Source organism: Hippocampus bargibanti, linkage group LG17, assembly GCF_051943395.1.
Source record: "Hippocampus bargibanti isolate YZ-2025 linkage group LG17, ASM5194339v1, whole genome shotgun sequence".
NCBI classification, from domain to species: Eukaryota; Metazoa; Chordata; class Actinopteri; order Syngnathiformes; family Syngnathidae; genus Hippocampus; species Hippocampus bargibanti.
The window spans coordinates 11,680,776-11,695,960 of record NC_142750.1 but is presented as its reverse complement, the minus strand read 5'-3'; the positions used below and the strand labels follow the sequence as shown (position 1 = coordinate 11,695,960).

The 15,185-nt window shown below is 40.4% G+C and overlaps 1 protein-coding gene across 2 annotated transcripts; it reads left to right on the top strand.

Annotated features, from left to right (window-relative positions):
* Positions 1 to 451: 451 nt before the first annotated feature.
* On the top strand, positions 452 to 13,373 carry cacng4b (calcium voltage-gated channel auxiliary subunit gamma 4b). 2 transcript variants are annotated; one of them, XM_089019289.1, is made up of 5 exons: positions 452 to 560; positions 682 to 922; positions 8,094 to 8,177; positions 9,267 to 9,407; positions 11,346 to 13,373. In XM_089019289.1, the coding sequence occupies exons 2-5, from the start codon at positions 700 to 702 to the stop codon at positions 11,876 to 11,878; spliced, it is 981 nt and encodes a 326-aa protein (XP_088875415.1). In that variant the 5' UTR covers positions 452 to 560; positions 682 to 699; the 3' UTR covers positions 11,879 to 13,373. The 2 variants fall into 2 exon arrangements, with proteins under 2 accessions (XP_088875415.1, XP_088875414.1); XM_089019288.1 differs by lacking the exon at positions 452 to 560 and having other exon boundaries at positions 584 to 922.
* Positions 13,374 to 15,185: the final 1,812 nt, after the last annotated feature.

Below are 15,185 nucleotides of genomic sequence, written 5' to 3'. Positions count from 1 at the left end.
GATTTTTGAAGAATTGGAAACAATTTTGAGAAAGCACATCTAAATTTTTCATTTATACTATTAGATGAAGTGAGTAACAAATATATTAATTTTCTTTTGGGCATCGAAGACTTTGTTTTATCTTTTGAACCCCCCCACCCCTTGCAATTTTGTGCTGTAGATTTCAAATTTCCCCATTGTGGGACTATTAAAGCCTTTTCTGGCTATATATATATATATATATATATATATATATATATATATATATATATATATATATATATATATATATATATATATATATATATATATATACCGTATATGTTTACCAGAGTATTTTATTGAATGAAAATACTTCTGTGTATGACGGATCCCCCATTGGTTGCATTTTGATGAGGGTGGTGTCTACTTTAAAAGAAAGATATCGACGCGCGCCACTCCGAGAGGATTCTTTTTGACAAATGAGATGAGGGGCGTGGGTGGGGGGGACTGTTAGATTTTTAGTAGGACAGTCTTGACTCATGAAGACTTTGTGGAAGCTTATCTTGGGAGCATTTGTGTTGATTTCATGAGAAAAAAAAGTGAGCGAGCTCATCAACAAGTCGGCGCATGCACCCCGCGCATTGACTCGTTCGGTGCGCGCGCGCATCTGTGTCCACGTCCGGAATACAACATCGTGTGTTTGTGTGTGTGTTTTTCCAGCGTGTAGCATGAAGAAGCATGGCTTGGTGTGAGCGCGGGGTTCAGACGCTGCTGGCCACCGTGGGGGCTTTCGCCGCCTTCAGCCTCATGAGCATCGCCATCGGCACGGACTACTGGCTCTACTCGCGGGCGTATATCTGCAACGAAACCAACGCCACCGCCGACGAGCCCCAGCCGCCGCCCAGGAGCAGGAAGGGCGACCTCACGCACTCGGGACTCTGGAGGATCTGCTGCATTGAGGGTGAGACCGGGTGGGAACTGCGTGTCACTTTTCCGGACGCGAATCCTCCAACTCACTTTTACGCACGTAAAATGTGTTTCATTGCGCTTTGGGTGTGGGGGTGATGAGGTGATGCTCAAGTGGTATAAGTGGTCATCTCCAAACCAAAATGCTCTGGGTTCGAGCTTTAACCCTTGTGACTTTCATAGTTTAGAAACAAGATGAGAGACTTTATAGACCTTCGTGGTTACATTTTAGAGCTGCTTTTCACGTGTCAGATTATTAAGAGGTGATACGGTTGACAGTGTTCTGAGGTTGAATGTTCGAATACGGGTTCTGGCTTTCCTGAGTGGTGATTGCACATTCTTCGTGTGCTTGTTTTTTTATTAATTGTTTTTTTGGCGCTCTGGTTGGTTTCCTTCGTCATTATAAATTCATGCATGTTAGATTCATAGGGGACTCTAAATTGTCCATAGTTGTGAGTTATATTGTTAGCTGGGATCCTAATGAGAAAACGGATGGGAGGGGGGAGAAAAAAAGATACATTATGCTGCCAGATTACAAAATGGCATGATTGCAACGGCAAATTTTATACCCTTATCCCTCAAAGGCTTCCCACCATTGATTTTTAAAGATTTTATCAGATTACGATAAAAACAAAAATACTCATTCAAATAGTGGTTGCAATGAGAAGTTCAGCTTTGATTTATGCTATTTTTGGTGGATTTTTTTTTACCGGAATGCAATTCAATGTGGATTTTAGGGGGTGCAAAGTTTTATCCTCTCGCCTCAAATTGACTCGTTTGATTCACTGACCGCTGAAATGCTTTGCACCTTAACGTTTCTTGTCAAAAGACTCACGGCATAGTTGTATAGTTTGTTCTGTAGTAGTGAGAAGCTCAGCATTTTGTTTCTCTTATTTTTTTATATTTGATGATATTGAAGATGTCGGGAAGACAACAAACTGTGTGTACAATGTCATAGAGAAACGGTTGATTTTGAACACTTACATCTTCAATAGATTAACAAGTAACAAGTGGAAAGAAACAGATTGCTTCCTGGCTGTGACACCGATGTGCAAAACTTAGCGCACACGATAGCAGCCAAGCAGTATTGTCATAAAAAAAACAAAAAAAGTGGCGCGTCCATTCACTCTGAGCAAAGTGCCCACTGATCGCCGACTTTCATTCACATCTTCCGTGATGCTGTTGCTTGGCAACATCCCTGCAATCGCTATGGAAACATGCCCGCTGATATAAAAATAGATGACTCGGAGACATGTCATGTCCGAGCACAAAAGTAAAACTAAATATTTAAAATGATATGCTATGGTGTGGAGAAGTGACTTTGACACTTTCGTGTTTTGAGAAAACGGAAGTGCGCTCCTGTTGATTGTTTCACTTTAGTTTGGACGCAGATAGACACTTTTTCAGTGAACTTCCCTTCCTTCCTTCACTCCTTCCTTCACTCCTTCCTTTCTCCCTTCCTCCTTCCGTCCATCCCTCCATCCCTCCCTCCATCCCTCCCTCTGTCCCTCACTCCTCACTCACTCACTCACTCACTCACTCTCACTCATCATCCCTCCCTCACTCACTCACTCACTCACTCCCACTCCTCACTCCCTCACTTCCTCCCTCCCTCCTTCACTCCCCATCCTCACTCCTTCCATCCCTCACTCACTCACTCACTCACTCACTCACTCACTCACTCACTCACTCACTCACTCACTCACTCACTCACTCACTCACTCACTCACTCACTCACTCCCTTCCTTCCTTCCTTCCTTCCTCCACTTCCTTCACTCACTCACTCACATCCATCCATCACTCACTCCTTCACTCACTCACTGCCTTCCTCCCTCCCTCACTCACTCACTCCTTCACTTCACTTTCTTCCTTCCTTCCTTCCTTCCTTCCTTCCTTCTGTCCGTCCTTCATTCCGGAAGTTCAGAATTTTATGAGCCGGTGTATGATGTCAAATGTTTCAGACAAGCTGCTCTGGACACTTTCCCCGACGATATTATGGGAACATACTGGACGCATGAAAAAAGCATGAAGACGGACGGGCACGTTAACACCAGCACATTGTCACTCTTGCACATGTGTCTGTCGCCCTGTTCAACAAGCGTCACTTTGTCGGCCACATGCCTGCTGTGTCGTGACATTTAACCACGAAACGGAGCCAACCATGAGCTTGTTTTGCTTCACAAAGTATCGGGCGTTACTTAACAGCATTTTACTGCCGATGAACCCACGCTGAGGCCAAATGTATCCCTGCGCTTACTTCCTTTCTGTGCATCACTGTCAGGTCAAGGCTTAGCGTAACGTGTGCCGCTGCGGTAAATAAAGGCCACTTGAAGATGGAGGAGTAATGGCATGAATCAAGCAATTAACAGTTGATAATAAACATCCTACGCTGTGTCGAGCTGTGATAGAGCGGATGTGTTTGGAGTGAGAGGGCGGTGTACAGACCTTGTGGGTGTGTAGGTGAATGTGGCTTTGTTTGGGATGGGGTGATTGTAGCGCCATGCTATGCCATTGTGTCATTTGAACATAACTAAGAAGTCACGGGTGGGCGCTAATGAGTTAGCAGACTTGGTCGGCTCACCCTGTCTTCCTTTACTTAATTAGGGCACTGCATTTGCATATTTGGAGCTGCCACTTATACAGAGACTTAAAGGGCAACCGACGTCACTTTTTTGTTGTTTAACTGACATCAGAAAAACCTTTTATAGCATCTAAAATACCCAAAACACGCTGTATGATATTTTTAGTCAAATGCAAAACACCAATAAAAATGACTTAAAGTGTCCAAAATCTGCAAAAAAATGAGCTACGAATTGGGCATTTTCAGAAAGTCCCGCCCCCAGTTCGTGACGTCACGCCAAGACGTCTTGCATTGCTGGAGAATCAAAACAATGGCTTCACATTCGGAGAATATGCTTTCTTGTTACACATCCAGTTATGAATATGATTCAAATAGTCCTGAAGAGGAACACATACATGTTTGCAATCGATTAAAGAAGTTCTTCCGTGTCATTTTGCGGCATCTGGACTGCAATGTAGCGTCCCTCAACAGAGGCAAAAAAATGGCGACCAGCTCCTGGGAGGAATAATTGAGACCGTTTCCACAGGCTGATAAATTCCTTCCATGGAGCTTGGACTCCCTCTTCTGGCGGCTTTTGGGTGCAACACAAGGTTTTCAAACAAAACAATACAGCAAAATACATTGACGTGATGGAAGGACGCTACAATGCGTCTTTTTTACGGTCAGGAGGCAGTCCTTTACTGACGTCCCTTACGGATTCGTCACCAACTCAAAAACAAGACTTCCTGAATGTTCAGCGCGAGTCTTAAAACGTAAAATATAGCTATATGCGGTGGAATCTTTTTAAAATACGCTCAGTAGAAGTCATTTGAAGCCATTTTACAAATTATGGACACAACTTGTCCGGAGACGTCGGTTGTCCTTTAAAGATACAACATAAATTCAATAAAACCTCCCTCCCCCGAAACAGGTTCCAAACTGAAAACCCTAAAAAATGTTTGTAGGATGTGTTAATGAAACAATAATAGCACTTTATAAAATTGTGTTTCATGAAAATATATAGTCAATGAAATTTGATTCAAAATAATTCAACTGTTATTTCATACATAATTCATACACGCACACACACCATTGATAATAATGGAGATGGAAGCACAGATCAAGATAATGACAGTGGTTCCGTCTGTGACATCCTGTTGCTATCGGCAACACAGCTGCTGCCAACATGTCCGGCACGTTTCACCGATTTGGACATGTCCACACGGGTTTGCGCGCTTTACAGTCGGCGCCAAGTGTCATTTCCACGCGCCGTGTTTGGCGGCTGACAAACAAACAAAGATGTCAGAAGAATCCCGCTGTCGTGTAAATGAGTTTTTTTCAAGAGTTGCCATGGAAAAGGAGGCGGAAATGCCTAGTTGCTTAGGACTTTGTTTCAGTTTGAACATTAGGTTTTCATTGATCAGATCCATGCTTCTGACTGGTCAGAACAATTTGGGGAAGGGCTTCCTGTACGGGAAGTGAAGTCCATACAAGTGAATGCCCGATTCTTACAGATCATTCCAGATTTGAGTCGCAGACCGATACAATTGGAAGAGACCAATACCAAATGTCCATTTACTGCTACGTCGAGTTTAAAGGGCAACCGACATCTCCGGACAAGTTGTGTCCATAATTTGTAAAATGGCTTCAAATGGCTTCTACTGAGCGTATTTTAATAAGATTCCACCGCATATAGCTATATTTTACGTTTTAAGACTCGCTCTGAATATTCACAAAGTCGTTTTTGAGTTGGTGACGAGTCCGTACGTGACGTCACTTTAGGACCCCCCCTTGACCGACTTCAATCAGGTCAATGTATTTTGCTGTACTGTTTGTCTGAAAATCTTGTGTTGCACCCAAAAGTCAAAATTTATCAGCCTATGGAAACGGGCTGATTCATTCCTCACGGGAGTTGGTCGCCATTTTTGGGTGTGACATTCCCCCCGCCCGTTTGCCTCAAAATGACACGGAATAAATTCTTTAATCGATTGCAAACATGTATGCTTTCCTCTTCAGAACGATTTGAATCATATTCATAACTGGATGTGTAACAAGAAATCATATTCTCCGAATCTGAAGCCATTGTTTTGATTCTAGAACAAGGCAAGACGTCTTGGCGTGACATCACAAACTGGGGGCGGGACTTTCTGAAAATGCCCAATTCGCAGCTCAATTTTTTGCAGATTTTGGACACTTTAAGTCATTTTTATTGGTGTTTTGCATTTGATTAAAAATATCACACTGCGTGTTTTGGGTATTTTAGAAGCTATAAAACGTTTTTTTTTTATGTCAGTTAAAAAACAAAAAAGTGACGTTGGTTGCCCTTTAAAGGCCACTGTGTTTGTATTACATACACTCTTTTATATACATACACGCATTTAATGAGCCAGGGTGTGGGGTTTTTTTTTTCGTCTCTTGCAGCAGGTACAAATTTTCACCTCACCTCTTAAAATAGAGCACAGCTCCGTTTTCCATCTGCTGCTAGACACAGAAACTTGTGCTCCATTTCTGATATGACACTAATTAATTTTGATGTCCCCCATTAAGCTACGGACCTATTTAATAGCCCCTGGAAGATTTTATCGGTGAAATGGTTACTAAACATCTTAACCTGTCTTGGACTGATATGATGTACTTTGTGTTTGCTAGTGCAAACAAATATGAGGTTCATCATCTCTTAGGTCACATAAAAAGTAATGGATTTATATCAAAGCACAGAAAATTAAAATTACTGGGACTGACTCGGTTATTATTTATATCAAATGCATAACATGTATCGGGAAATGTTGTCTAGCAACAATGCCAAGCAAACACCGTTTTAATGTGCATATTTATGGTTATGGTTAAAGACATTAAAAATTGGGGTCTCTCTCACTCAGAAACACGGCCTTGGGCCTCTTCTTTTCTACAACACATGAATCCCATTCAAATTCAATTTGCTTTGACGTGACATCTTCAGGCCCTGCAGGAACTTTTCTTACAATTTATGCCCATTGAAACCAAAATATGTTAATATTGATATGGCATCCGCGTGTAGATTCTAATTGAAAGAAACTCAAACCATGAGGACCCTGCTAAATCTTTTAAAACTTAAAAAGAAAAGGATTAAAAACAATGTGCCCATTTTCCGATCTATTTCTCCTCCTGAATGGAACCCATCTCAGCCATCTCCGGGCAGTAGATATACCCCGAACTGGTTTCCAAACTAATAAAATCAATAAAATAAAAACAAAGCAATGCATTGGCCGAAAGGAAGCACAGGGCCATGATTGACCACCTGGAGAACCCTCACAGGTCAGATTTATTTGGTCTAGACACAGTTGCCTATTTCAACAAAGTAGACCCTGTTCTTTGAAATTAAACCGCCATGGTGGTTTAAGTTTTAATTAAGACCATGCTTACAACAGACTTCTTATGCCGATACCACGTAGGCTTATTGAGGTGAAACCAGGGCCAGGGATATAACAATAGAGGTAATCAGATTGGAGAAGTAATCGCACTGGCTAATGAGGTGAAACCAGAGCCAGGGAAAGAACAATAAGGGTAATGAGATTGGCTTCAGGGAGTGGTCCACTGCTCCCCCTATCTTAGGGCAGGGACCTATCAGAGGAGGGGTCCAGCACGGGGACCTATCAGAGCAGAAGTCTGGCACGGCCACCTCTGTCCATGAGGGATATAGGGCCAGGATTACCAGCACAACTTTAGTTCGCTGACGAAGTTCTTCGGATGAGTCGCGCAAGGTCAGACACCTTCAAAAAAAGTACAGATGACGGCTGAAGAAACCTTTTCCTCGAAATACACAGTGTAAATTGTATTTCCACTCAAAGGACTGTAACCTTCAGAAACAACAGTTTAGTTAATAACAGAAAATAAAGATGGTTTGGGTAGAAAAAAAAGATGGTAACTGGTAACCTTTTCGTGCACTCTGTAAACTACTGTAGTAACCGCAGTCCCTGGAAGGGTTAAAAAAAGCTGCTTCCATAACGACATAGGCAATGTTGGGACAAAATACCTTTAAGCAAAAAAAGGCAAACAAGGTTCTTGGGGAAAAAAATGAAGATACTAACTTCACACATCAAACCCTGCCTCCCAAAAATAAAAAGTTAAATTAAAAGAAAAAAATGAAAGAGCAGTCCTACTTTTGTAGCAGTATTGTCAAAAACCGCCTACTCTGTCCAAACAGAATACTAAAACTGCAGATGCTAACATGACCTTCTTGGTCGAAGTAGCAATTGAAATGCTCTATGCAAATTAGAAGTGAACGCCGCTTTAATCAAGTGTTGGTGATATTTACAAGCTACACGGGAGCCGGTAACGTCATTCTAGCACCTCCATTAACCTCACCTACCCCTGAGACAACGCGCTTATTCTTTTTTTTTTGAACTCTCTCACTTGGTTATTTGGTCAGAAGAGAAGACCTATTGTTTGCTAAAAAGACCAACATTTTGATAGAGAATTCGTCCTTGTATTGGTTCTCAGATAAGTGTCGAATTAAGTGTCCGTTGGTTGAAGTTGTCAAACACTGTTCATTTTAGTGATGTTATGTTACATCATATTGCCTCAGTGAACGCTGAAAGTCTTTTGTGTCAATTTATTTATTTGGCAGGCATCAATCAAGGCAGCTGCTTCAGAATCAACCATTTCCCTGACGACAACGACTACGACACGGACAGCTCGGAATACCTGTTGCGTAAGTCATCATCATGGCTTATTCTGGAAGCGGGGGAACCTATAGGAACCAATATTAAAAAAAACAGACACATGTTGGTCTTTTTTATGTCCTGATAAAATATGATTCAGCCAGCTCTACACTTGAAAAATGTGCATTTTGCTGTATTTTGCGCAACTATGCGACTGCCCAAGTACCTACTTAACGTTATACCATGTATGTACTGAAACACATAACAAAAATTGAGTAATTTTCAAAACTAATTTTAATAACGGATTAGTACATGTATTTGAAACTTATTTGACATCATAAAAATTTCCCCCAAAATCCTCAAGATAACGCTAATACAAATGGTTTACACTCTCAAATGAAGGCAAACAAAGGGAAATATATTATTATTATTATTATTATTATTATTATTATTATTATTATTATTATTATATTATTATTATTATTATTATTATTATTATTATTATTATATATTATTGTTCTTATTATTAACCCTATTATTATTATTGTATTTTTTATTATATATATATAAGTTTAATAACAATAATAACAATAACAACAATAATAATAATAATAATAATAATAATAATAATAATAATAATAATACATTTTATTGCATAACAATGACAACAATAATAATAATAATAATAATAATAATAATAATAATAATAATAATAATAATAATAATACATTTTATTAATAAGCGCCTTTCAAAACTCTCAAGAACACTTTCAAAAGTGGGGGGGGGGGGGAACACAGTATGTCCTGGAGAATATATATCATAAAAAAACAATACATGTCATTTAAAAAAAAGTGTGGAAAAGTGAAAAAAAAGCATTCATTCTCATAAATGATGCTTAACTGATTCATTTTGTTTAGTTATTAGAAAACTGTAACAGCTGAGGAACCTCAGCAGTCCTACTTGGTGCGCTAAAGATTTTGATTGGTCAGCAGCAAATATTTTTTTTCATCAAATCATTAAAATGTAAAAAAATAAATCTCACAACCAAAATGTTCTTTATCCAACTTACGGTATATGCGTGTGTACAGTATGGACAAATGTGACTGACTGAGTATTGGATGTGTGTGTTTGTGTGACAGGTATTGTACGAGCCTCCAGTGTGTTCCCAATCCTCAGCATGGTGTTGCTCATGCTGGGCGGTTTGTGTGTCGGTGTGGGTCGAATCTACAGCAAGACAAACAACATCCTCCTCAGTGCCGGGATTCTTTTTGTGGCCGCAGGTAGGTGAAACGTCCTGCTGTTTATCAGTTTGTTTGGAATGAAAAATGGCTGTATGGCAGGGCTTGCGAAAACTCAAGGATGTATTTGAGTATCTTGTAAGGTTCATGCTCGACAAATGGTTCTATTCTGTTGGCTTTGAAGAGTTTCAATGGAGAAATTTCAACAAATGATGAATCGCTGCTCAATGTTTGTCTGCAACAACAGAGGTGGAAGGAGCAGTCTCATCTCGCCGTTGACTATAGCACAATTTTTAAAATGAGGAGAGCAGATTAAAGACAGTGGATACACAATCTATAACATGTCAATAAATGTACATTCACACAGAAAACAAACAAACAACAAGCAAAAAAGTACCTCCGGAGCTTTCGAGCTGACTCCTGCTATGTTAATCACTATCGAGCCTTGAGGCTAATATTAGCCAAGTCAACGACGATACTCACTGTCAACGCTCCTGTCTCATCAACTGAAACAGTACCTTTGACAATTGACTACACCTGAGCATTTTGGTGACAGAGACTCACCATACTTAGCTCTTTGTCGGAGGAACGTATCAGACGTGAACTGGAAAGCTCATGTGAGACATCCGGGCGTTTATGATGATTATTCTTTTTTTTAATGCCGACATCATTCACTTGCTATTTAAATGTGAAATTTGGAAAAACTCACCCCACGGCCACTATCTTGAACTTTGTGACAATTGTAGAAATCAGCGGTGGACCGTCAGTGCCTGCAAGGCCTTCTCTGTTAGCCTAAAAATATATACTGTATCTGAATTACAGACTGATGTGAATGATATTTTGTACATGAATTCTTAGGAAATTATTCCAGTTTGGCTTTCAACTTCCTTCCATTGTTTTTTCCCCCGTTGTGCTGCTTGCAGATGTGTGTTTTCATATTTAAAGAACAGCTGACGTCTCCGGACAAGTTGTGTTCATAATTTGTAAAATGGCTTCAAATGACTTCTACTGAGCATATTTTAATAAGATTCCACCGCATATAGTTAAATTTTACGTGTTAAGACTCGCTCTGAATATTCAGGAAGTCTTGTTTTTGAGCTGGTGACGAGTCCGTACGTGACGTCACGAAAGGACCGCCCCCTCACCAAAAAAAAAGACACATTGTAGCACTCCTTCCATCAAGTCAATGTATTTTGCTGTACATGATTGATCTGAGAACCGTGTTGCACCCAAAAGCCGCCCGAAGAGGGCATCCAAGCTCCATATAAGGAATTTATCAGCCTGTGGAAGCGGAGGTGGCAACTGGAGGTCGCCATTTTGTGCCTTTTTTTTTTGGGTGAGAATTTTTCCCCAGTGTTGCCTCAAAATGGCATATATAATTCTTTAATCGATTGCAAACATGTATGCTTTCCTCTTCAGAACTATTTGACTCATATTCATAACTGAATGTGTATTTTTATTGGTGTTTTGCATTTGACTAAAAATATCATACTGCGTGTTTTGGGTATTTTAGATGCTATCAAACGATTTTTCTGATGTCAGTTTAAAAACAAAAAAGTGACGTCGGTTGTCCTTTAAGGAGTTAACTAATCACATTCCAGCCATTATTTGTTACCAGGGTCAAAAATCAACCTGGACGCCTTCACAACAAGTTCTGCTGCACCTGCAGCATCATATAAGTGTCGATTTTACCAATCAGTTTGTGATGGCGACATTTCCTGGTTAACGCTTCGCTCTAGTGGACTTGTAGTAAATCACACCATACTATTTATATGAGTCGCAGTCGCAGCTGTAGCTGCAGTCTAGGTTGTGTAGTCATAAAATGGTTATTGTGGGTTGGATTAATTCAGACATAGCACTACAGAAGGACCAGGTGTGAAATGAACGGCTGGCCACTGGTAGAAGTAGATCGATCAACTATTTGTAATCAGTTCCTTGCCACTCCTGATGTGATTTTTGCCCTTTCTGATTCACCGTCAGGTCTGAGCAACATCATCGGCATCATCGTTTACATCTCAAGTAACGCGGGAGACCCCAACGACAAACGGGACGACGACAAGAAGTACACATACTCCTATGGCTGGTCCTTTTACTTTGGCGCATTGTCCTTCATCGTCGCCGAAGCGGTGGCCGTTCTGGCCATCAACATCTACATCGAGAAGAACAAAGAAGTCCGCTGGAAGGCACGCCGCGAATTCATCCGCTCCCTCTCGTCCTCGTCCCCGTACTCGCGCATCCCCAGCTTCCGCTACCGCCGGCGGACGTCTCGGGCCAGCTCCCACTCCACCGAGGCATCGCGGGAGAACTCGCCCGTAGGGGGCCTAAAAAGGGCCGGGGGGACGTCTTCTGGGGGGCCTCTGGACGAGTTGTCCATGTACGCCCTGGCGCGGGACGGCGTGACGGACAATGCGTATAGTCCCGAGCACGAGGCGGCCGCCGAATTCCTGCAGGTGCATAACTGTTTCCCCAATGATCTAAAGGACGGCGTCAATCGCAGGACCACGCCCGTTTGAGGCGCACGGCGAGGGGACGACGGACAAATGACGACAAGACGACCTTGTTGTTGCCAAACTACTCTAGACTGAAATATAGAAGTCAAGATACTTGTGTTAAAAAAATGCTAATACGTACAACACCTGTAAAAAAAGCGCTAAAAATTCATGTGCATCCATGTACATAATAGTGTCATTTTGGTGAAACAATTTTGTGTACTAGTAGAACTGTGTGCCCAAAAATAAACTCTCGAATACAAGGGGCGTATGTCACATACTAATAGCCTTCTAGTCGCACCAAAATGCCTACTAGTTGTTATTTTGTTAAGTAATAAAAAGTCGTTACATGTACTCATGTGCAAAAATGCCATACAGTCGCGGAATAAATTGTTTTGTTAGCAAGGACAAAGACTTGGTATAAATGAGGACTGATGACACACGAGCAGGATCAGCTTACATTAATAATGAAGCAAAACAGAGTGTTAGTTGACTACTGTGTACTATTTGCATTACTTATACCAGATATGTGCAAAGTCCAACCCGGGGGCCAAATGCGGCCCGTGGTCAATTTTCATCTGTCCCGCAGCCTCCAGGCAAAAGGGAGGATATGGAATCAGTACCCCAAGGGCTTCCTATATCTTGCGCCTTGAAGTATAAGCTGATTTTCACACATTTTTCACAGGTCAGTGCTATAAATTCTTCCTGTTAATAAATAAATCAATAAATAAAAAGCTCCAGCAGGGTCTGACTGGAAAAAAAAAACCACCACACCTTAAATAGAAACCTCCCTTTTGCCCTTTCTGGCCAACTGAAAAAATATGACGTCAGTCAGTCATTTGTGGAAAAGTCTATTATTATTATCTAGTACATTTTTACAAATAAAAGCATTCCCTTCAAAAGGCGGGTATAACCTTTAATTTTTGATAAATGCCTTGCACTCTGACCAACGGAGGGAATACCCTCAGCCATTAAACGTTGGAAAATACAGTAAAAGTCCATAAAATCACATTTGTGGGAAAAAAAACTTATTTGTAAACTGTTACCTATATGACAACTGAAGATTCTAAAAATAACAGATTTGTATTTTGGATTTTGAACTGTGTATTTTAGTGCCCTATAAAGACTTTAAAAAAATAGATGACCAGGGCATTGTTTCGTTACTTCATATTAAGATACAGTAAAGTTTCGTTATATCGATATTCTCGGGAGTCCGAAAAAATATCGATATAACCGGGACTATCGATATATCCGACCCTGCGAGCATGTAATTTCCTCCTTGTGTTCATAGAAATAGTATCGTAATAAGCGGTACTATCGATATAACCGATATCGATATAACGAGACTTTACTGTATTTAATTTTATTTTATATTTGTTTGTAATGATTGTGTCTATTCTGCTGGTATCACCTCAGAGTAAGCCATGAGTATATTCTTTATTAATTCTATGTGTGGGAGGAAAGGGTCTAAAGATGTGGCTTATTGTTTACAAACGAAAGATTAAGAAATAAATGTGGGGATAAACCTTCATACAGAATCGTGAGTATCATTTGATGGAAATATGTCACGTTTAATATTGATGCCAAAGGTTTCTAAAATTAGTCCGGCATTGTTTTCCTATGTGAAGTACAGCATGTACTTTTCAGAAATAACAGCTGAAATGTGCACTCATGTAATTTTATAGCATACTTTTATTATTGAATAGTAATCTTGGCAATATTTTGCTCTGTACGTCGCCACAAAACACGGCTTTGTGATTACCGTAATTTCACGTTTGTGGAGTATAAATGAAGCAGAAAAATGCACCCGCTTTGTATCGACCTCAGGCACGCATTTATTAATGAATGGATGAAGAAATGGCCTCACGCTGCTGAAGGGGCAGCCATTTTACATTGCCGCTGTTACTGAGAAGTGCTTCTCTCTTTTTTTTTAATCCGCTGAAAACAGTTTTCTGAATCCCTTTTTTATGCCAGCCTCCCTATCTGGAATTATGCAGCATTTTTGTAATGTACTGTATTTTCCGGTGTTTAAGCCCAATGAATGGTGTATTTTCAAACTTGTTTCCATATACAGTGAGACCTCAACTTACGAACTTAATTGGTTCCCAGACAGAGTGTGTAAAGCGAAAAGTGTGTATGTCAAAAAATAATTTCGCATAGGAAACCATTAAAATGGGAATAATCCGTTCCCGGGTTTCCATAAAATATACTTTTCAACTAAATAAGCCTTAAAACTACACACAACATACCTTATTCTATGTATAATAAATGTGCTATTGTATTGTAATGAAAGAAATACACTACATTGTATCATAAAGTCACTTTTGTGACATTTGTGATGGTCATTTATGGCTTGATGGAATGGCGTTGGAGGTCGAAGGTCAAAGGGAATTGCTGTTTGGAAAGAGAGGCGCATTACATGAGGACTGTAATTAAATAAATAAACTGTGCTGTAAAATAAAGTTTTCTTTACCTTTTTGATGGTCGTTGACGGCTTATGGAAGGAGAGTCACCTTCCATAAGCACCGTTGGTAACTTAACCTCTGGTGCTGTTCGGTCGTGTGCTTCCACAGAAGATCACTCCGCCAGCCGTGGTGGGTGTGTATTATGAAAATAGTGCTTATTATAAGGTTTAATTTTCAGAAATTTGACGTTTGTAAGACAAAAAGTTTGTAAGTTGAGGTGTTTGTAAGTTGAGGTCTCACTGTATTAGGCGCACCGGACTATAAGGCGCACCGTCAATGAATAAAAGGTTTCCAAATATAATGTATACTGTAAATATACAAATGTTTTCCAAATATAAGGCCCACCACATTATGAGGCGCTACAGTACACGCTTGGGTTACCACTACATATTCTACGATGGGAAATTGGTGCAGGGTCATCTTTTGAAGAAAATTAAGGCTTTTGGGTGCGCCTCATACACCAGAAAATATGGTATTTATTTTTTTGCTGAGTGGTTTCGCTTTCATTCTATTGTATTTATAAAAAGCTCATTCTTAGCGATTAAATGCTTTTGTAGCGCTTCTCCCAATACGTGGGCAATAGTACACTGCTCCCTTGTGTATCAACATGTGAAACTGATTGTCCCCAAATTGCAAAGCGGCATACTTATTTCAAAAGGCCCATTCAGGTGACGATGAACTGAAGTGGACATTGACATGGCGGTCACTCCACTTCTACGAAAGCGATGAAACTTCCCTTTGAAAGTAGCATTTGATACATTGAGTTATCGAGTAATACAGTGTCGCTGTTACCGCATCCTGCAACCTGCTTCACACTTAGTTTTGCGTTTGTTGAATGCGGGGCTCATTAGACCACAGCGCCCGGC

Coding starts and splice junctions, on each gene's coding strand:
- cacng4b (XM_089019289.1), top strand. CDS start 700: ATGGCTTGGTGTGAGCGCGGGGTTCAGACGCTGCTGGCCACCGTGGGG. Junction 8,178..9,266: donor CAGCTCGGAATACCTGTTGC/GTAAGTCATCAT, acceptor TTTGTGTGACAG/GTATTGTACGAGCCTCCAGT. Junction 9,408..11,345: donor GATTCTTTTTGTGGCCGCAG/GTAGGTGAAACG, acceptor ATTCACCGTCAG/GTCTGAGCAACATCATCGGC.